This window comes from Schistocerca gregaria, chromosome 6, assembly GCF_023897955.1.
Source record: "Schistocerca gregaria isolate iqSchGreg1 chromosome 6, iqSchGreg1.2, whole genome shotgun sequence".
Lineage (NCBI taxonomy): Eukaryota > Metazoa > Arthropoda > Insecta > Orthoptera > Acrididae > Schistocerca > Schistocerca gregaria.
The window spans coordinates 533,092,584-533,116,733 of NC_064925.1; the positions used below are offsets into that span (position 1 = coordinate 533,092,584).

The 24,150-nt window shown below is 41.9% G+C and overlaps 1 protein-coding gene across 1 annotated transcript in view; it reads right to left on the reverse strand.

Annotated features, from left to right (window-relative positions):
- Positions 1-24,150, reverse strand: part of LOC126278929 (uncharacterized) — a gene marked incomplete at its 5' end in the record, with an annotated part of 247,925 nt that overhangs the window by 189,000 nt on the left and 34,775 nt on the right. Inside the window, one exon of the mRNA XM_049979206.1 lies at positions 7,509-7,598. Coding sequence (XP_049835163.1) covers positions 7,509-7,598 — 90 coding nt within the window. The remainder of the gene's footprint in view (positions 1-7,508; positions 7,599-24,150) is intronic.

Below are 24,150 nucleotides of genomic sequence, written 5' to 3' on the forward strand. Positions count from 1 at the left end.
CAGCACGATTTTTTACAGGTTTGTCTGATACGTGGGAGTGTGTCACAGAGGTACCGAAGGAACTGCACTGGAAGACTATCCCGAGAAAGTTTATTAAAGTTTCAAGAACTGGCTTCAAGTGATGACTCAACGAATATACTACAACGCCCTCTGTATTAGTCACATAGGGATCGTGAGGATAAGATTAGAGTAATTAGTGCTCGAATAGAAGCATTCAAAAATCATTCTCCTCACGTTCCATACGTGAATAGAACAGGAAGAAACCCTAATAACTGGTCCAATGGGACGTACCCTTAGCCATGCACATCTCGGTAGTTTGCAAATCGTAGATGTAGATGTAACAGTTTTATTCTCAACCAGATTATCATGTTCAATGAATGACTGATGTTGGTCGCGATTTTTTCCTTTTGCTAACGTTACGCTGAACTTTTCTCTAGGGAGAAAAAATTCCCGTGTTGATGTAGATCTTCATAACAAAGAAGAAAGGTTACTGCTGCTTTCTTATCGTACAATCACAAAACAAAATGTAATGTTATGTAAAATTCGGAAATAACTCGGTGTAGCAGACAAAATATCCCATTCGTAGGCACCCCCCCGCCCCCCATCCCACTCACCCCGAAAAAAACTCTGATTAAGCGTGTTGCGAATTGCCTAACGAGCCATAACCATAAACTCCTTCCTCCCCTCAGAGCTCGGAACGGCCGGCGGCTCCCGCCCCCCCCCCCCCCCCTCTCCTCCCTCGCGGCAGTAATCCAACTCAACACCGCAGTGGCCGACCCCACGCGACACGTGCGTGCTCTAAAACGCACCTCTAATCTTGCAGCGGCTTCCCGACCGCTAAATCAACCTTATCTGCCCGGGAGACACATAAACTCACCTGCAATCGAACGGCCTCGTTTAGTTGCAAATTATCGGCAAGCCCTCACCCATCACCCAGAACTTTGACGGCCACAAAAGTTGCCAACGGCTGTTTGTAAAATTGTCGTTAATTAGTGGAGTGGGCAGGGGCAGCGGTTGTAGCGATGGTGCTTGCGGGGTGATGGAGGGGCACGTGGAGTAACAGATCAATCAGTGGGAACCCGAAGTGAACCCATGGGGGCTATCGACAACCCCTCCTACCATTCTAGCCAACCCCTTCCCAAGCGCGTCACAAACTTGGCAGCCATCGGACGTGCAACTGCTACAGGCAATTTGATGCAATGGTGGAACATGGAAACAGTCCCGTTTCAAACAGTGAATATTCACATAGGCGGGGATAAAACATCGCGCTATAGTTGATATAATGGGCATCAAGGACAATAATCAAAAAAATTTACAATTCGCAGTACCATACAAGGCAGCGGGAAGGCTGACAAAACGGCTACACAAGGTGTTAGATCAAGCTCATCTCATGACCTATAGACATGTCACGCTGGTTGCCTGCAAAGATTTAAATGGCAATTCTAACGGTGCAGAACGAAGAATGAAGAGACCGACTGACAACGAAGGGAAACATTGTTGACAATTTCGTTCTATTACCTGGTATACCACGCAGTCGATATCAAGAGAATTTTATACAACTGTATCACGCATGAATTTAACCAGGTGAGATTTAAAGGACATCCGCATCGACTGTGATTGATCGAGGCCCCTACTTGTTCATTTAGAGACGAAGAAGATGAAAACCACATCGTTTTAGGATGTCTCGAAAAAATAATCCATTAAAGATGGAACGCCAACTGAATACTATGGCGTACAGACGCATCCTCTGCTTTACGGCTCTGCTGAGGAGAACGTACGTCAGAGTTTACAAACCTCTATACACGGTTATTCATTTGTTAGTTATTTCCGAATTATCAGATCATTTAGATCCTGTGAGTAAGTGAAGATGTATTTTTTCGGCTTTAAAAATTCCTAAAAAGACATGTTGGACCAAGCTTGAGACAGAGAAAAAGTGCTGTACAAAGCCACAAGTGAATACGGCAAATCCCATTCGTAGATGTTAGGGCTGAGAACAACTGAAACGATTGAAGGTACGGTAAGTAGAAGTAATTCCAGCTACCTAAAATTACGAATTGGGCATTCACACCATAGTTGCAACATACAGCAAATTTTATCCTAAATTTATGTAACTATAACATTTGTTTTGTTAATGAACGTCATTTTTCCCCTTTAGGTGCAGTAATATTGTTATTGGCGTGTATACAGCAATGTACGCCGATAACAATTAACACTGACTTCTTTTAATATGCATACACTGTGGATGGCTATTGTTCATTTCACCAAAGCACGAAACATAGAGGAAATGTGCATATTCAGTAAAGTGCATAAGAAGAAGTTTATTTCAGTTCTCAGACAAAAGATCAGATAATTTGATTCCAACAGTGAACGTGCGGAGGAACTTGGCAGAATTGCAACTGAATAGTCTGCCAAGTTCTAGAAAACACTTCGCAACACTGACTAGATCACTATGTTACTCAAGAAATAGCGCCTACGGATCAGTAGACAAAAAAGGTAGAAATACACAGAAAAGCACTCGGCTACCAGATAGGCAATAGTGAAGCCATAGTAAAATATTATGATATTACCTGTCCCAAAACCGTAAGATATTTTGTTAAGATGACAAGGTTATCAAGGACTCGGAAATCACTGTGCAAATAATTGCTGACGAGACGGGAATCGAAACAGAAAACAACATAACAAAAGCTGAAGTTATGAGAACTGAAATAGAAAAACTACAAAACGAAACTTCCTGGTAGATTAAAACTGTGTGTCGGACCGAGATTCGAACTCGGTATCTTTGCCTTTCGCGGGTAAGTGCTCTACCATATTTATTTTATATATAAATCTCATTTCGTTCGTTGCATCTACTCGGAGCGTACGTCGCAAGACATCCATTTCAGTTTGTCGTTGATCCATTACCGCAGTTATTTTTATTACAGAGGACAGCTAACCCAACGACCGAACACGCTGAGCTACCGTGCCGGCTATCTTAGGTACCCAAGCACGACTCAAGCCGCGTCCTCACAGTCTTACTTCTGCCAGTATCTCGTCTCCTACCTTCCAAACTACTTCTACAAAACGAAAACTGCTTACACTAATGCTTCATTCGAAGCCTTGATGACAGTTGCCATCAGTTCGAATGAAGCATCAGTGTAACGACAGAATTTACGGCATCCAGTGATTTATGGATGCATATAAGATTTTCGTTCATTTGGGGAGGTGCATATGGGACCTGAAGATGGTGTAATGAAATACTGAAACCGGTAGGCTTCAAAATGAAATAAAATAACATCTTAAGTTACACGGCTGTGGGTGAATCTCATTAACATTGACAATTTATACTATGGGGCTGCAATATGCGGCAATATTGTAGTGTAATCTGCTAATACTGCTGATGATGCAGATAGTTGCGGAAGTATTGTGAAGGGGTTGCCGCTGTTGGCCACCAAAGGTGGGGAATATTTCATATTTCAGGGCAATACCCATCTCGCTGCATATCTGCAAATGCCTCCATCGTACACTCACCTTTGTTTCCTACCTCTCTCACTGACAGCGCAACAGTTACGTCTCTGAGCGAAAACAATATGACATCGCTGTTATTTGAATGTTCATCGCGTACATGTGCCTATCTCTTTTGTTTATTGTTTACTGTTGTTAATTTTTGTGTACGGCAATGGAGAAGTGCAAGAGAGAGAATTAAGAATTTTCTAAATGTGATTTATATACGACCAGAGCCATGGGACGTCGAAAATAATGTATAAAAATATCGGAATCTGAAAAGGAACAGTTGACAAACTATTGTCGATGATTTCGGAATGACGAGTGCTGAAGCAAGCAAAAAACTACAAAGTCTTCCGGCTTATACCAAATGCGAAGAAAATATGTAGCCTAGGAAGAGCGGAAGCACATGTGGCCCTCCATCAACGTACTTTGCATTTGATATCATGAGTTTGGAACTGAGATTGCCTCAGGCACGAACCGATAGTGTGAACAGAGTTGAGTGCTGCTGAACAAAAATAAAATAAAAATAAAATTGTATTCTTATTTCGGACTTACTTTAAGTATTTACCTTAAGGAAACCTTTCAGTCTTTTCACAAAAGCAACGGCTTCTGGATGAGGAGAGCAGTGTAAAGAAGTACATTAATGGGGTTAGGGCGTCAAACAAGCCGACTTTGAGCAGGAGATTTTAATTTCACTGTTTATACTTTTGCAAGGATTCAAGAGTCACACACATAGCAGTGGAAGTCCAAAAATGTAGTATAATAAATTGTTTTACATGTGAAATTTCATCATTTTTCACTTACTATTGGCTGCATTTATTACTATAGGTACACGTTTCTTAATAAGTAAGAGAGATTCATCGATGAATTTTGTGCAGCATACAAAGCATACTTACAGGAGTATGAAACTCTAGATTTTTTTAATTTATGAAGAAATGAATGAGCTGTTACATTTTAAACTTCATGTTTACAGAAATTTCAAATTTTATAGTTAATTATATTATTTTCTACCACAGTTTTTAATAGATTTGGAAAATTCTAAAGTTTCATACACATGTAACTATGGTTTGTACGTTGTGCAAAATTCACGGAAGAATGTCTGTTACTTATGAAGAAAAGTGTTTTCATAGCAACAAATGGAGCCAATAGTAAATTAAAAAATGATGAAGTTTCACACGGAAAAAGTTAATTTACTTATGTTTCCGAAATTCTTCTTCTATGAGTGTGAATCCAGAATCCATCCTGGCCATTCTGACAAATTTTTATGAATTTATTTGTAACAGTATAGACAGTGGACATTAAAATGACCTCTGGTGCCTCTCCTGGTCCAAGTCGGCCCGTTTGACGTCCTACCGCCATTAAACTTCTGTACGAACCACAGCAGCATAATACCGAAGGGTGATCGGCAGTCCCGTTGTAACTGATGCCTGGTCCCTCATACTGGTATCAGTTTTAGCAGTTCTCGAACCAACTGCTTCTAACAGATACCCAAAATCGAACGTCGAAATTCACGTAAAAATTTTCTGAAAATATCCGCTTACTTAAATCAATGCATCCACGAAGACCAGTCTCTTTTATTCTTCCCTATTTTATTCCTCGTGTAATGTGAAACCAGCAGACTCGCACGTACTCTGTAACACCGTAACTCTAGTGCTCTAATGATTTATTTTGCCTTTTGTTTTATTTAATGTTACATCGTTGAGCTTCTGTAAATGTTGTTAGATTGAATCGATAACACAAAACTGTATATTCCTTTCTTTGTAAAAACTTTGATGTCATGGTTTGATTCTATGCAATATAGTATATCTGTCATTTAAATTCTTTTTCTCAATTGGGAGAGAGACAAAACTTACTGTATATATTTGAAATTTGTATAAATAATTTTGTTTAGAACTACCTATATGGGCCATTAATATGTTTTATTTAATGCATTTGGTTGCTGTTATGTAAACTGCTGACCTTCACTTAGGGTTCTTAGTTAGTTTTTATGTTAAGGGTATAGTGGTTCCTCTCGGGGACGGAACAGTGTAGCGCGCGCAAATTGTGGTTGGCATAGGTAGAAAAGGTGGAACCATGAGTCAGTCGGCGACGTGCTACCAAACTGTCAACTGATCATGTAAACGTTGTGTGGTTCCGAGAGCTGCTTTTCCTGCCGCTTTCCAATGCCTCGGATGGATGTATAAATAGCTGGAACGATTCTTGAATTGGTATCCATTATCGCCACCAAGAAGGGACAAAGTCCAGCAATTCTGCCTGCAAATCCACCTACCAACATGCAGTTGCCACTAAATTGCGCAATCACTGTTTCGGAATACTATGTACAGTGAAGGATCAGTTTATTGGATGTGTTAGTGAGCTCAAATAAAAGATAACTTATAACTGAATTCATGTACCTACCTTGACTTTTTTCCCCTATCACAACACCTTTCAGGTTCCTCTCCATTTGAACTATGAGTACCGAGTGTGCTAGTTTGTGGAAAAATTGAAAGCCTCAATCTTTGGTAAGAAGGGAATATTCAGATTTGCTGTGGATTTAGTGAAATTGTGGGAGGTAGTAAATGTAGTTCTGTTAAGTTTCAAAGTCACCTATTTAATCATTTACTTGAAAGTAGTAGACTGTGGTAATAAAGAGAATTTGCAGTTTCTTTTAAAGATAATAACCTCTTAAATCTGAGGGTTATAAAGTGAAGCTTAGTTAATGATCTTAGTGCTGCTTGTAGTATATTTTAAAAGGTGAGTCAGTTTCTTACAAATTTGTCAACATTATGTTTCACTGTAGTAAAAGTGGAAAACTGCAATAGTGGATAGTTATATATTCATGTTTGCTAATTGTTTGTATCTCTTATATATTGGAAGTGCATATTAATAATATAACAGGTCCACAGTTTGTCTATTGTGCTATTGCTAGGTGACAAGTAACGGAAAGACCACTATTTATGAAACCAATAATTTCTTTATTCAAAAGCTAGTGAGAGGCAACCTGTTAGTGGATTCCAAATAACTTTCATTTTAAATAGTAAAGTATTTAACTGAGAGAGACTTAACCTATGTCCAATTTATGATTCTGCAGTGAATATTAATAGTAATCTTATAAGACTTATTCGGTTTGAATAAGCCTTGAAAGTAATAGTGTGTTCCGTTATCTGTCATATTTATGCAAATAGTCTGTCCTGCTCTGTCAGCTCACAATCTTAACCGTGAACATATGCAGGTTTCAGAGTTCATTGCATTCGTGTGTGGTAAAATATAGGTTGTGTTTTTCCGTTAAAGTTACTAATAACTGTTTTCTTAAACAGGAATGTTAATCATTCTCTTGACTAATTAGGCAGGCGACCGTTTTCTTTGTTCTTTAAACAGTGTAGATTGGCAAAAATATTGTTTGTTACTGTTCGAATATTTCCGTAATTCTGACTTTCATTTTCCGATAAGCCACCTCCGTTAGGTACAACACGGTCAACATAACAAAATTCCTCTCAGAGTGTAACACTGCTCTGTTGCGTTGTACCCTGATTGCTTTAATAAAATAGTTTTATTTCACAACCTGTTCCAGCTTTAAGGTTATGGTACAGCAATAGCGGACAGGAGTGTTATATGTGGCTTTTCCGTGACAGGACTGATTTGCTCTGTTGGGACACAGTACGTAATAAGCCAAAGTTGGTATTTGATTACATAAGCTACGTAAATGCTGTTGCAGTGTTATAACTTCCAAAAGCTCGCGGTCGTCCAGTCTGTGGCAATAGCGTGGCCCCATGTAAGCACTCCTGGCCGGGAAATGCACTGCCGCAAACACTTGCAGGGCAGCAGTGGCCGATAATGTAGCTGTAAAGGTGGTTGTAAATTCGTGTGGCCGCAGTGTTTCCTGAGAGCTTTGTCAGGATATGTGGTCGTCAATATGCAATTTTACGGCCCCTGTAAACGCAGCTGATGTTCTTTGTTAAAAAGCACTATTTTAGGACGCATTCACACACACACACACACTCAAACACACACACACGTGTACAGAGGGACGGCTGCAGTGCCCTTACCCAGCCGTGCGTGTCCGAAGCTAAAGACGCAGCCGTCGGCGCCGTTGACGACGGCGTGCACGACGTCTGCCAGCGCCGACGACGCCACCTCTGCCTGCAACATAAGGGAGCCCCATTGTCAACCTGAAGCCTACGTCAGATAAGTGATAGCCAATTACTGAAACATTGGCTAGCGTGTGTTTTTTCCCTAAGTCATATTTCACCAAGATTATCTTGTGACGGACAGACTGCAGAGACGGTGGGCATTGTTGCCGGCATCCACCTAGGTTCGCTGCACGCGGCGCTCCACCTACCTGTAATACAGGCAAAACGGCGAACACACGGCACTTGGGGGGAGAACTGTTGTTCGGTGGCGGTTGGTCCCTATCATCGATTCACTCAAAGGTCAACGCCAAAATAATTTTAGTCGGATTATATACACCTAAGCAAACAGAAATTAAATAAAATTTCCAAAGAATAAAATGTAGTGAATGACCCATATTGTGCACTTTCCCTTGTCTAAAATGGTGTTCTCAGACGAGTATATTTCTATTGTCTATTGTCATACCACAATTTATGAAAGATGTTTATATTTTATTAATAGGATTCAGTAGGAATAATTAATGTTTGTCATTTTGTAAATAATTGTGGTGGCAGGGAATGTCTGCACCAAAGTATTGTTGGCGGAACAGACCGCACATTGATTTGATTTTATAAAGGGCGGGAGAGAAGGCGTATGGATATACACTCCTGGAAATGGAAAAAAGAACACATTGACACCGGTGTGTCAGACCCACCATACTTGCTCCGGATACTGCGAGAGGGCTGTACAAGCAATGATCACACGCACGGCACAGCGGACACACCAGGAACCGCGGTGTTGGCCGTCGAATGGCGCTAGCTGCGCAGCATTTGTGCACCGCCGCCGTCAGTGTCAGCCAGTTTGCCGTGGCATACGGAGCTCCATCGCAGTCTTTAACACTGGTAGCGTGCCGCGACAGCGTCGACGTGAACCGTATGTGCAGTTGACGGACTTTGAGCGAGGGCGTATAGTGGATATGCGGGAGGCCGGGTGGACGTACCGCCGAATTGCTCAACACGTGGGGCGTGAGATCTCCACAGTACATCGATGTTGTCGCCAGTGGTCGGCGGAAGGTGCACGTGCCCGTCGACCTGGGACCGGACCGCAGCGACGCAATGATGCACGCCAAGACCGTAGGATCCTACGCAGTGCCGTAGGGGACCGCACCGCCACTTCCCAGCAAATTAGGGACACTGTTGCTCCTGGGGTATCGGTGAGGACCATTCGCAACCGTCTCCATGAACCTGGGCTACGGTCCCGCACACCGTTAGGCCGTCTTCCGCTCACGCCCCAACATCGTGCAGCCCGTCTCCAGTGGTGTCGCGACAGGCGTGAATGGAGGGACGAATGGAGACGTGTCGTCTTCAGCGATGAGAGTCGCTTCTGCCTTGGTGCCAATGATGGTCGTTTGCGTGTTTGGTGCCGTGCAGGTGAGCGCCACAATCCGGACTGCATACGACCGAGGCACACAGGGCCAACACCCGGCATCATGGTGTGCGGAGCGATCTCCTACACTGTCCGTACACCTCTGGTGATCGTCGAGGGGACACTGAATAGTGCACGGTACATCCAAACCGTCATCGAACCCATCGTTCTACCATTGCTAGATCGGCTAGGGAACTTGCTGTTCCAACAGGACAATGCACGTCCGCATGTATCCCGTGCCACCCAACGTGCTCTAGAAGGTGTAAGTCAACTATCCTGGCCAGCAAGATCTCCGGATCTGTCCCCCATTGAGCATGTTTGGGACTGGATGAAGCGTCGTCTCACGCGGTCTGCACGTCCAGCACGAACGCTGGTCCAACTAAGGCGCCAGGTGGAAATGGCATGGCAAGCCGTTCCACAGGACTACATCCAGCATCTCTACGATCGTCTCCATGGGAGAATAGCAGCCTGCATTGCTGCGAAAGGTGGATATACACTGTACTAGTGCCGACATTGTGCATGCTCTGTTGACTGTGTCTATGTGCCTGTGGTTCTGTCAATGTGATCATGTGATGTATCTGACCCCAGGAATGTGTCAATAAAGTATCCCCTTCCTGGGACAATGAATTCACGGTGTTCTTATTTCAATTTCCAGGAGCGTATTTTAAGAAAAGAGCGGGAAAAGACCGCGCATTGATACATTTTGTAGTGGTAAGAGGTATTGTCTGCACCAGAAAGCATTGTTGGTGGGAGAGACCGCACTTTAGCCTTCGTAGGAAGTCAGTAGTAAGGCGAGATGTGAAGCGAGTTGGTAGCAGGTCTCAAGCGAAAGGTTGAGAGGAGCGTGTGCCTGCCAGCCACCAGTAATGATTTACAAGAGATTATAAACGGATGTACAGAGGCATCAGCTAACTATTATCATAAGAGGAATTAATATTATTGAATTAATATTATTATTTGAACAACTCAGCGCTACTGAAGGCAAGATTGCGCAATGCTAGTTGTAAGATTATTGTAAAAGGTAAGTCCCATTTGAACGTTTGTAAAATCATTTCATTACGAACAGTAAATATTTGAACAATCGTTTTCAGAATATAATTCATTTTTGCCAGCAATATTGCGTTACTGATCATAATCCATCCCAGAGTCCATCAACGTAAAACTTTGCAAAATTTTATTGTTGTCAAGAAAAAGTTTAACTATGAATTACATAACTTCAAATTAATTAATGAATAACTTCAGCTTTGCTATTAAAGAATAACGTCAACTTTGGTAATAAATACAGCGACTTATTATGACAGCCTACCAGCAGCTAATAGAGTATAGTAAAACAGAGTAAGTGTATTCATGTCGCAGTTTTATGTAGCAGTCAGATGGCGATCCAATAACAGTAGAAAAGGTAAGGAACAGTTTTGGATTATTGCAGGTAACGACTGAGGGCCACGACGACGACACATTCTATGTTTTGCCGAAATAATCAGCAAATCACTTTTGATAAGCAGCATTTATATTTTCATGCGAAGATTGCACTTATTATTATTGAGAAAGGGAATTAATTTCAATGGGAAGAATTCATTTGTTATTATTAAGCAAGAGATAGAAATCCTAAGGGAAGGTTTCATAGGTTATTGTAGAAGGGAAGGTTGCGTAAGAAAAGAGATATGGAGGAGACGGGAAGGTTTCAGTGACATGGGGTAAAATAAGGTTTTTCGTCTTTAGCGGTTAAGCCTTGAAATGAAAGAGAACTATGTCACACCAAGCCATGATTCAAATGAAGACACGTAATGGAGAGAAAACAATTTGTCTTATGAATTGATACTTCCATCGTTACTTGGTAGAACAACATATTTATAAAGGAAACGCACAAAAATGTGGACATTCTGCTATATCTTTTGATAGTCCTTGGGATCGATAAACGTCTGGGGCACGGTCTGTTTAAATATCAAATTCACACACTCAGTCTAACATTGGGTGGCTATAATTAAACCGACAGTGTTCCGAGTGCTCCAGTGCGGATTGTATACATGCAGGATGCTGAAACATCGTAGGTATGTTCATTAATCGTGCGTTCGCGGAGTATGCTGAAACATCGGCCTATAAGCAGTCGGAATGTGGTGTGGGTGCAGGAGAACGGAATGAACGATCAAACACGCGATAACGGTGGCTCGTTTATTAGGCTGTGGTGACAAGCTACGAGTGTTCAGTGTGGTCTCCAGACTCAGCAAGATACTGCATCTGTAAAACTGCAAGGTCGACCGTTGCTCACCCCGTATTCGGTGTAATCAGAGTGATATGTTATCGTATGCCTTGCTTGAGATTAGGAAGAGTCCACACAGGTGCCTGATGCACAGTATCTTTCAGATATCCTCATAACCAGATGTCACCTAGATTAAATTTGGGGGTCTTGGAGCTACACATCTTGAAATAGTCCAGAGATTCTGTTGACCTTGCCGAAGGTTTCTCGAAGCAAATATTTCACATGGCGAGCGACATTTGGTGTCGACACATTTTGCATGAAAATAGTGGTGCACACACAGCTGCGTTGCTGCAAGGCTGGAATCGCGTGTTGCACAAGGAGGTCCTTATAACGTGTAGATGTCACTGTGCGCCGACAGGCCTACAAGGAGTCTCCTCGAAGAAAAAACAAACCGAGAATGAAGGAGCTGGTGAACCACACCACACAATCACAGAAACTGAGTGCAATAGATGTTCCTGCACAACTTGTGGCCGAGGAGAACCCCATATGCGACAGTTCTCTGCATTCATGGACCGTACAGTGTAAAATGTGCCTCGCCCATCGAAAGAACATTCCCCAAACACATATCATGTATTCCCATACGTGTCAAAAAAAGAAGGGCAGGTGACGGCGTTGTAACCTACTTTGAGACTTCATTTGACGCATATTCTGAATCTTTTAGGGATACCAGTGTAAAATGAGCCTCAAAATGTTTTGAAATGTTGACCAGTGGAGAGACAGTTTCTGTGACGCAGCTCGAGCGGTGGCTCTAGAATCTGAGGCATATGGTGCACAGTCCACTACAGCTACAGCATCTTCATCAACAACTGCCACGACTATGGGCCCCCTCCCTCTCCTTGATGCACCATCTCATTTACTTGTTTCTCCAAATTTCTTGACCACTTTCTGTAGCCCACTTGCTGATATAGGTGCTGTTCGCAGAGGTCTCTGTCGGCGATATTCCCGCAGCGCAGCTTTACTATTCCTGCAGTTCTGATTAAACACATTTACCAAAAGTACACGGTTTTTCTTCCCAATGGCCACTGCGTTTCCTGCGAAAAACTCCAACCTCCTTAACCCATTACACCAACAGTCACTTCTCAAAAGAAATTAACGGGCGTTGACAAGTGATAAACAGCATAATGAAATCAAAACAAGAAAACTTTCACATTGTGACTGCTTACAGAGCCATATTTTCATCTGGTATCAGATGCTGAAACTATTATTTTCTCAGCATATTCCGCAAGCGCTCCGATTAATGAACATCCCTACGATTTTTCAGCATCCTGCAATGCGTACAGCCAGCACTGCAGTACTAGGAACACTCTAAGTTTAATTGTAGCCACCCGGTACTTCCCGTCTCTTAAAATTAACTTACGGCACAACCCATATTTCTGCTGTCTGCCCAAACAGTCTGTTTCATTCTACCCATAAATTTTTCTTTTGTATTTATTTATTTTATTCTGATTTTCAAACTATTCCGGATGGTTTGATAATTTGTTGTTATATGTACGTCTCGGCTCCTGTAAAGTGCAATTCGTCATACATACTCATATACAATTTACCTCACGTATATCCGACTATGTTACATCTGTCAGTCATATCTTTCTTTCTGTTTCTGCAAGATCTTCTTTACGCAATATTTGTTCAAGTGATCCTGTAATACTCTGGTCTCGTACTTATTTTCTTATGATTATCAGCTGAATTCTTATTGATGTATAAGGTATTCTATTGTTCTATGGCATGTACATTTCCTCTTGTCTTAAGAATAATTCTTCATACATACCTACAGAACCCAGCCATTAATGTAGCACATGTAGCAATAACAAGTTTAGATTTAGGCATGGCATGATACCTCTTAGCTTATATTGTCAACCTTCCCTTCCACCTCTTTCTTGCAACACAGTACTTTCATTGTCAAGTTTTAATAGTTTCTGTTATTTTTCAAGTATATTCACCTACTGTTGACCTTAAATACGACCAGTTGTTTGCAGTTCCACTGTCACAGATGACGTGTACTCCGTTTTAATTCTCAGTTTTTCTGTACAATTTATTTTCCAAAGTTTTTGGGCAATCCCGTAACTTGTTTGGTGGTGATAGTCAGTTACAGTCTGATGATGGTCTTGTAATCCCAGAACCAGTAAGCTAATATGTAGTTATGGATGTTAGTTCTGTCTTTAGCAAACCCAATCCTTTTTCTTCCTAAATACTCGGACATGTTTTGGGGAAGTTTCTCCATCGCTCATGCGTTAATTTATTCTCTGTCAAATTACAAACAACGGAATTAGCATATAAGTTCGTAACAGAGTTGAGATTATAGTATTTATATTGATAAAATTATTGACAGAAAAATATACATCTTAAGATTGTGTGTTGCTGTTTATGTGGCTGTCTGGCATTTTCACATCTGATATTTCGCTCTAGTTTGTCATCTGCAGTTATTAAGTGCTTTTAGTGTCGTTATACGACCATTAACCAAAATGTTAAGCCTAAAATGTAATTATTTTGGGTCTAATATCCAGTACATTTACATCTAATTTGACAGGCAATACATCAACCCCCTCATTACTCTCATGACATATGTTTATATATTGTTTGACAGAGAATAAATGAACACAGTAATAATGGAGAAACCCCTCCGCTACTTCTCTGAGCGTTGAAGAAGAAAAATTGTGTTTGTTCATGGCTAAGGCAGAACCCATTTCAGTAATAATGTGTTAGGAAACAAGCACGAAAAAAGAGAGGTCGAACCACAAGATGAATACTTTTACACTAAATAAAACTATGCTGTAGAACATCCATGAAGTTTAATTATTCTACATAAAAATTATCTCTTACCTTTACGATTATTTATAATTATAATGTGTGTGTAAAGAATTATGCTTGCTTCAGATACTTAATATGTGGCAGTATAGTTATCTATAAATTTATTTCTTGGGCAACGGCCTTGCCGCAGTGGATACACCGGTTCCCGTGAGATCACCCAAGTTAAGCGCTGTCTGGCGTGGTCGGCACGCTGATGGGTGACCATCCAGGCCGCCATGCGCTGTTGCCGTTTTTCGTTGTGCACTCAGCGTCGTGATGCCAATTGAGGAGCTACTCGACCGAATAGTAGTGGCTTCGGTCAAGAATACCGTCATAACGACCGGGAGAGCGGTGTGCTGACCCCACCCCCAACCTATCCGCATCCTCCACTGAGGATGACACGGCGGTCGGGTGGTCCCAGTAGGCAACTCGTGGCCTGAAGCTGGAGAGCTTTTATAAATTTGTTTCTTACATTTGCCAATAGTTGGACTCATCATCTAGAGCTTTGTTGTATGGAATTTTTTGTCTAATTATTGTCGGACATACTTTTCTGGTACCGATTTTTGTTGTAGCAGCTTTTATTCAAAAACAAGTTAAGTTATTGAAGGTTTAATGAAAATAAGGGTTGCTTCTATTAGAATACCCCAAAAGAAGTGCTAGCTTCTCAGCATTTAGAAACCTAACGAAAATGTAATATACCACTGATAGACAATAAGGTAATGTATCCAGTGTAACATCTTGTATTGAATCGGGCTGTGTTGTTAAATGCTTACGTAAAGCCACGGCAACCTACAAAATATTACCAAGATTACTAATTATTAGAAAAACAGGCACATCAACTAACCATCAGACTGTAAAGCTTCCACGATGCTACTCCAGGCAGATGTAAAATGAATGTACGCAACGGAAAATACTAAACACGAAAATGAAGATTTCCTGTCTGACTACCACTTAAATCAATCTTAGTATCTCTTAATGGGAAGATTATACCTTCCTTATTGCTCTTTAACATAGAAATTAGAACATCAACATAAATCAATAATTAAGGGAACTAGTAACAACAAATGATAAATGCTGTTTCTGCTTATACATTTATTGTGGATTAAAACCCCTTTATATAATACAAATGTTTATATGTCAATTTCCAATTAACATAAAGAGATACAAATGGATATCATAACTAATGAGATTGATCAATTGGCCATATCCGCCCCTTTTCATGGCTACACGATCTAATATAAATAACGCGGGATGACTGACATCACCTACGTACCAAACGCTAGAAGACACTACTTTCAAAGATGATCTACAGTGGTGTGCAACCTCAGTGGAAATAAAATTTACGTGATCACAGCTGTTTTGCATTACAGTTCCTAATAAGTTGAAGCAATTACCAATATCACCGCAAGTATTGTGTTCGGTGCGTCGGAATGATGGTTCTCGTACACGCCTGTGACGACGGGAGAAATCCAGCCGGAAAATATAAAAAAAAAAACCTTCATTCAAACCCTAGGGCATCAGAATACGGTCCTCTGACTAGTATAATCTAATACTGTGATCTCCTCTCTGTGTTCTACAGACGAGAAACGCGAACTTCCAGCCACACGAACGGAGTTCGTCTCAACGTGAGTGTAGGAAGAAAAAGTGCTCTCAATCACTGAACACTGCATACTCAACGACAACTCCCTACCTGGAGGCGAAGTACAGAATCGTATAAGTTCGCAACAGTACAGTGCCTAATCGTTCTAACTACAAAATCACCTGATAGCAAAGACAGAAGTCCGTCTGTACCAACAAAAGGTGATACTGAGCGAGCGTCAAACACGGGCACTCAAAGCGGAAGACCCCCTTCTCTCCACCACTGTCTTCTCGGCAAAGCTCGGCTCCCCTCCTTCGTAGTTGCAGAAGACGAATTATAGTCCCGAAACCACAAAATATTCTCCCTCTCTACAGATTACCCTGAACGCCGACCAACCATATTTTAGTCTTTCGTTGTGCAGCTGTGGAAGTTCGCGAATAAATACCTATCCTCATTAATTAGGAATACATACAATGGTACGCTTCTCAGAGTAAAAATCCTCGGAAATAATGTTGCCTGCGTGATTTCCGAGGTAACACTTCCTCATTCCTCTCTGCTGCGTCCAAGTTTTTCGGAGTTTCAGAAGTATTATCTGGTTATCCTTCTGGCCCCGCTACAAACCGACCGGCCGCCGCTGTATTGTGCTGCAGTGCTCAGGTGCCCCGACCGTCCATCTTGGCTACTTCCTGTGTCAAGCAGGACCAACATATCTGTGTGGGATTTTCCGCCCAGGGCTTGAGTTACGCCTGCCGTGTCATTTCCACTGGCGTTCCAGCCTCTTTTAGTAGAGGCAATCATTCATTACGCCGTTTTGATAACAAAGACACGCTGTCACCTTTCGTGCAATAAGCGTTAACAACTATTTACAAGGTGTACGTGACAATGTCAGTGTTCTTTAAATATTCATACATACGATGTAAAACCTATCAAATGATACCCAATTCCAGTTGGAAATCACAGCGAAGTATTTAGATGAGTGCTTTTAAGGTGAGAAATTATAGCCACCTCACATGAGTGTTACTATGATCACATCGTACTGTCTTTCTTCAACAGTGATTAGCAAAACTCAATATGTAACAGTTGAAGATAGTTTCGAATGTCAACTGTAATTTGAAACTATTATTGCTGACGACGAAGCTATGGAGCGAATTGATGTGTTCTTGTATGGAGAGAGTTGAAGAAAACAATATATGAGTCCTTCGTGTTTCAGATTCTTTCCTGAGATTTTGTTTCTCATAAATTGAATACCTCGGCTGTAAAGAATTGTAAGTGATAAGTTACTTGCTTTAAGAAACTGAGCAACATAGATTTAGACCATCTTATAAATATGTTACTTTAAGTATATGCATTGTGAATTTTTTATTCATGTAAGTAATTGTTTTCAAATAGTAGGAAAAAATTTTATTGTTAAAAATATGTGAATGGGTGCTTAACATTGCTTACTTGTAGATCGAGTACACTTAACGTGGTTAGTTTTACCATTGTTACTAGCTGGGAGAGAAAACAAAACGTTACTGTGGAACTTCACAAATAACGGGTGTAAAAGATCCGAATTGTTTAAGTTTACGATACTAAAAGCTGTTCCCAGTTATTGCATTAATAAAGCATAAAAGCCTCGGTCTAAGGTGCTGCAGTCATGGACTGTGCAGTTAGTGCCGGCGGAGGCTCAAGTCCTCCCTCGGGCATGGGTAAATGTATTTGTCCTTAGGATAATTTAGGTTAAGTAGTGGGTAAGCTTAGCGACTGATGACCTTAGCAGTTAAGTTCCATAAAATTTCACACACATTTTAACACATAAAAGCCTCAAAAATTAATCTATAATTCAGCACAGTATGGTATTTATTTAGTTGACGCTTTACTATAGTAAGTAAAAAATGTTAAGGATGCCCTTAACAATTCTGCTGTCACACTGCCACGCAAATTCACGTAACCTACGGTAAGTGACAATTTTAACGCTAATTACTTGATTAAATGATGATGTACCTTACTGGCAAATATCAGTTACCAAGATCATCCTCGGATTTGCACCAATACGTCCCACAAGAGCATATTCCTGGCACGAGCACTAAACGCTTCAGTACTATAGGCAGTCATGTTTTTGGCGCTTATCACTGTTAACCTGCACACACTCTGACAAACCTGCCGCTATAGAGAATCCGCCATCTCTCCGTTTATCGCGCAACAGTCAACTAATACGAAGGAAGCACATCATGTGCCATGTTTTACTTGCAGGTAGTCTGTTTCTCATCGACTGTCGCTGCCATGACAAAAATGGTTCCTTTCCTTAACATTTCCTAGACGAAATTGTATTCCAGAGTAACATAAAATACTATCGATTCGCCAGGCAATGGAGCTCTTGCTGCCCGCCGTCCTTTACGCTGTGCATGCTGTCATCTGATGAATCAACACCTTGTAGAAGAAGGATGGTGTCTGCAGGAGACATGGATTTGACGGTTGACATTAATAGGGATTCGATAAAGGCGTTAATAATGAATAGCTGGTAGATAGAAACATAAGACTGGTTTTTCAGCATTGTTAATTTTCGGGCCCTTTTTATTGCCTGTTGTGCACAAAAGCTTCTTCCATTACCTTCTCACTGCATTGTATGACTTGGATATCAATCACAGTGTTCTTGAGAAGACAACAACTGATGGCCGGGGGTGGTACAGCAATTTCGGAACGTAAAGACGCGAGGCAGGCTTTCGGGCGCGGAAATCTCCACGCAGCAGCCGCCACAACACATCGCTGGTGAACGAGGATAGGGGTCTGGCGAGGAGACGATGAAGTGGGGCGGACAGGACGGCAGAGGTTGGGGGGCGGGGGGGGGAGGGGACAACAAAATGGGATCTCAATTACAGGCGCCCCCATCAATAACTTCGGCTCCAGTTTGCGGAGACGACAAGGCTCAAGGAGGCTGCAGGCTGACGAGCGAATGAGCAAGCGCGGTCGTAGGGCGGCGCAGCCAGCCTGTCAATGGCCCGTGAAATATTCACTGTGCGGGGGCGGCGAAGCGACACACCTGCTGTCGACCTGAGTGTCAGCCGAGTCTGCTGCTGCGCGGTACACAGAACGATGCTGCTCCCTCTAGGCTTCCTTGTCTTAGTGTCAAGAAGCTGTATCCACTGTGTGAAACGCCCTTTAACAGATGTGGTGCCATCCGTGCAAGTTATCAAAGCACTCCCCGAGAGTGGGAAACACATTGACCCTCTCGACCGATAGCAGTAGTTTGTTCCCGAGTGGCACAGTTCTTGTTCTCATGTTGCTGTCTGCAGTACAAGTCTTCATCTACATCTACATCAACATCTGAATCTACATGATTACTCTGCTTTTCACATTTAAGTGCTTGGCAGAGGGTTCATTGAACCACAATCATACTCTCTACCATTCCACTCCCGAACACCGCGCGGGAAAAACGAACACCTAAACCTCTGATTTCTCTTATTTTATTATGAATATCATTCCTACCTATGTAGGTTGGACTCAACAAAATATTTTCGCATTCGGAAGAGAAAGTTGGTGACTGAAATTTCGTAAAAAGGTCTCGCCGCGACGAAAAACGTCTATGCTGTAATGACTTCCATCCCAACTCGTGTATCATATCTGCCACACTCTCTCCCCTATAACGCGATAATAAAAAACGAGCTGCCCTTTTTTGCCCCCTTTCGATGTCCTCCGTCAATCCCACCTGGTAAGGATCCCACACCGCGCAGCAATATTCTAACAGAGGACGAACCAGTGTAGTGTAAGCTGTCTCTTTCGTGGACTTGTTGCATCTTCTAAATGTCGTGCCAATGAAACGCAACCTTTGGTTCGCCTTCCCCACAATATTGTCTGTGTGGTCTTTCCAACTGAAGTTGTTCGTAATTTTAACACCCAGGTACTTAGTTGAATTGACAGCCTTGAGAATTGTACTATTTATCGAGAAATCGAATTCCAACGGATTTCTTTTGGAACTCATGTGGATCACCTCACGCTTTTCGTTATTCAGCGTCAACTTCCACCTGCCACACCATACAGCAATCTTTTCTAAATCGCTTTGCAACTGATACTGGTATTCGGATGACCTTACTAGGCGGTAAATTACAGCATCATCTGCGAACAACGTAAGAGAACTGCTCAGATTGTCACCCAGGCCATTTATATAGATCAGGAACAGCAAAGGTCCCAGGTCGCTTCCCTGGGGAATATCTGATATCACTTCAGTTTTACTAGATGATTTGCCTTCTATTACTACGAACTGCGACCTTCCTGACAGGAAGCCTTTTCATTACATCCATTTCAGCCTCATTAATTATATATTCCAGTAGCTGAAAAACCAGGCATTGGGCTGATTTTCATTTTGCCGATTTTGTATGAGGAACGAAGACAAAAAACTTGTAGTGTAACATCGAAAAAAATGTCGTTTTCACGTTTTAGTGAAAACAAGTTTGAAACTATGCGGTAGACTCGGTGTGAGAGGATCCCGTACATTTTCTGTACGCTGGGTGCAGCTGCCTTGCGTGTTTACAATCCCGTTTTGTCAATATCTATGGCTCTTTACACCGAAATCGGTAGTCTGATGACAAAGAATTTGTGACCATAGACGTGAAGTAAAGGAAATTTATAATACGGGTTCAACAGCAGAGGAGATAAGCTGGATCTGTGCTTTATGGCCCTTTGTCTGTCCGAGTATTTAAGTCTTGGTCAACATGTCTTGTCGGTTACTCTTCGTTCTAGCTTCGTTCCGCGTATTTCATTTTACTTTCTGGAACCAGAAACTTTTCAAGCCTCCGGTTTTAGAGGGAGTTGTTCCTGTCTTGCCGTATTTTTTTGGGTCTCAGAGACGAACACTACGTAGCCTGAACAAGGAACACAGCAGACAGCGAACCGGGGGTCGCCAAGGTAATGGCGGCGCCGTTTTAACATTTTGGGTAATTTCCTGGGAGGGTGGCGGCCGGCGCTCTGGGGCCATAATTCCAGCCGAACCGCGGGAACAGTTCGTCTTAATTTAAAACTTCCCGTGCTGCTATTTACCAGTTGTAACGCCAGCAGAAACCCCGCCCGAGTGCCATGCAGTCCCGCCATCTCGGTAACTTTGTCCGCGACCAGGGCGCAGTTACGACGCCGCGGAGTGGAGAAAGCTTTCAAGAGGTTACACTGCTACTGACGCACTTGTCGTCCCGGAAACCAACTGAAGCAACTACACTCTGATAAAGTGTATACAAGTTGAGCGAAAAGGAAATAAAAACTTTGGAATCATACAGGAATTTATTAAGTTGACTTACAGAATTGGCAGGTATCTCATTTTGTAGTAAACAACCTGAAGTTTGATTCACTCAGTGTATCTGTACTCCAACCCGTCACAAGGAGCGTCAGCGTAGAGTACAGATAAAAAAATCTACTTCCACTGATGCAGATCGTGCTTGCTGTGTGGTTTGGTTTCATTAAGCGAACTCTGCAACAGCTGTCCGCCGCACATTTGACAACAGGTAAGCCGAAGAACCTCCAAACCGGCCTACAATTTGCTCTTGGCACAATAACTTTGTTGAGACGGATTTTTCAGTGTAACAGAAATCACCAGGTTGCCTGCATGTTGATGATTATGTCGAACAGGTTAGGAAGATCAACGCCCGCACTCACAAAAATTAACGAGACGTGCATCCCCAGAGACTGGTATTCCGAAAAGGACTGTTCGGCGAGTAATGGGCAGATGTTTACTATTGAAACCATACAGATTCAGAATGGCACAGCACATTTGCCTTGCAGATAAGGTTGCTCGTGGGAAATTCTGTGCAGAAATGTTGCATCGGATAGAGGACGGCGAGGCATTCCTGAACACAATGATCTTCAGCGATGAGACAACATTTCATGATAGTAGCATGGTGAACACTCACAACTGGAGAATACGAGAGAGCGAAAATCCACGCGATCCTGAAACACGTGTTGTTTACTCTTAGCAGGTTGAAAGTGTAGTCCTTCCTTCTTGATGGTCGAAACTGTAACTAGTATCGTATATCTGGATGTGCCTGAAGGGTTTGTAGTTCCACAGATCGATGAAGATGACCGAGATGGAATGCTTTACTACCAGCAAGACAGTGCACCGCCTCATTCCCTCACACAAGTTCGAGGTTTCCTCGGTAATCGCTTCCCACTTCAATGGATTATCCGTGAAGAACCAATCGCATTGTCATATATATATATAGACACTATCCATGGAGAACGCCAAAAAGAATTAACATGTGGGAAATATCAACAAGAATCCACTTAGTAATAAAAACAGTATAAAGATGATAACTGATACGAAATTTGGGTGCAAATTACATACCACAAATACAGCCGCTAGTAGTGTATGGAGACGAGGGGGGAAAGTGGGTAGCTACGGACAGAGCGAAGAGCCGTGTCGGTGGCGGAAATCGGATCTACGAATGCGTAGTGGGGCAATATTACCTACAGAAATTCATGCAGTGAGATCAGATTCGTACAGAAATGTTAGAATCTTGCCCAGAATAACATAACAGAACAACTGCGCTTCTTCATACTCGAAGGATCACATACGACATCTCATGGTTATTTTTGTTCTCAGGCGCACATGCAGGTGAAACGAAACACATCGTACTTGCCACAGCTCATTTGTTCATCCTTCTGCCGAGCACCATGAAGTTGCAGCACTTATTGCAAACTGCCGGTTCCCTAACTGCACAGTGTGTCTCGGAGAAATTAGGGCAATGACAAATCTTTTTTTCAAATTCAAGTGTTTTCATATACTGCTCTACAGGTATTCATCAGGTATTAACCAACTATAAGCTAATTTTATAGGGGATTTATAGGCCTTAAATTTTTGGGAAATATATATTAGACATCAGGACTCAATACCAACTTTGTTTACATCACTGGTAGTGGGATTATACTTTTTTAGTTTTGTTACCAAGGTGGACTGCCTTGTTCAAAGGAACAGATCAAAATGCCAGCCAGAAGGTTTGAGCAGTGCAAAGTGTTCCATTGCTTCCCTACTGACCAGACTTACATTACACATTGAACAAAGAAAAGAATAAAATTAGGACAAGAAATATTAACTTAATATTGACCTATGTGGTGATATCAGAAGAGCAAAAATGCTTTGAAAAACTTTGCTATTGTAATTGTGTCTAAGTATTTGGAATTATTTACTTACAATTGTAAAAAGTTTTGATACCAACTGTGTATACAGACCTATCTTGAAATGTGTAGCAAATATGTGGAACATGTGTAGTGTATACGCTTTTTTTAATAAAGCAACCTGAATCTGCAAAGTTGCTTGTGCAATCGTCCTCCTCAACTCCTGTGGTATAAAATACTGACTATGATTTCAGAATTTTTTGAGCGTTAATCATTGTTAACTAGCACTGACACAAAGCAATTAACAGAACAGTAGCCAACTTGTCCTTTTTAATATGTGATCGGAGAACAGAGCGCATTACTAAACATTTTAGTGAACAACGTTAACATATTGCTTAAATAGTAGAGATCTGGCTAAAAGTACTTCATGTTATAAAATCAGTGTATGCCGAAATCGAAACCACAAGCGAAAAAGTAAGGCATACTGAAGCAATAAAAAAAACAGAGTCATTAGTCCAGTACTAAAGAAACCACCAGGTGGTTGCAGACAAGCTTAATGATTTTTTTAATGTAAGTTGTCTACAGTGTTACGATGTATTTCCAGCTGTCCGTTTTCCTTCTTAGTGGACGTCAAAAAGGACAAGTTTGATGCCACTCAATACGAACTGAAACTATTCCGCATATCACAAGGGACGGCGAAAACCTGGGACACAGCGTGTATCGAAAACGATACACACGGATCGATACCTGCACAAACTGTCAAACCACCACCCGAGCCAGAAAAGAGGCATGATTAGTAGGCTCGTAACGAGAGCAGGACGAATATGTCAGCCACAACACCTCAAACGAGAATTGAAACACCTGGAAACTGTTCTGAGGAGCATTGGGTACTCCACAAATTATATTATAAAACGTCCACTTCGAAAAATTATACAAGACTGGTCTATATGAAACGTCCCCTTAGAAAAATTGTACAAGACTGTGCTTAAACTGAAATACATTATTTTTGGCGCAACGCAATCTGACTTCCAAAAATCCCTACAAAAGAATGGCCCTGACTAACATTAACCTATACGTTTCACAAATCACTTACCTCACAAAAATCTTCGTTACTCAAGCTACTACAATACAGCGAGCGCCACTACTGCCAGCTAAATAAAAGATTCAAACTACTGAAGGCACTAACTACTGATAAGCAGAGTCAGCAAATGAAAGATTTTAATAGAGAACAAACAATGTATTTACCTTGTTCATGACATCAATTCTTACAAATTTCAAAACTCCGCCATCTCTCTCCCCACGTCCACCACTGCTGGCGGCTCACCTCCAACTGCGCAACGCTACGCGCTGTTAGCATCCAGCTGCCGCTGCCCAACACTACAATGGCGAGTATTACAACAATGCCAACCAGCCACAGACTGCACATGGCACAGCCAGTGATTTTCATACAGAGCGCTACGTG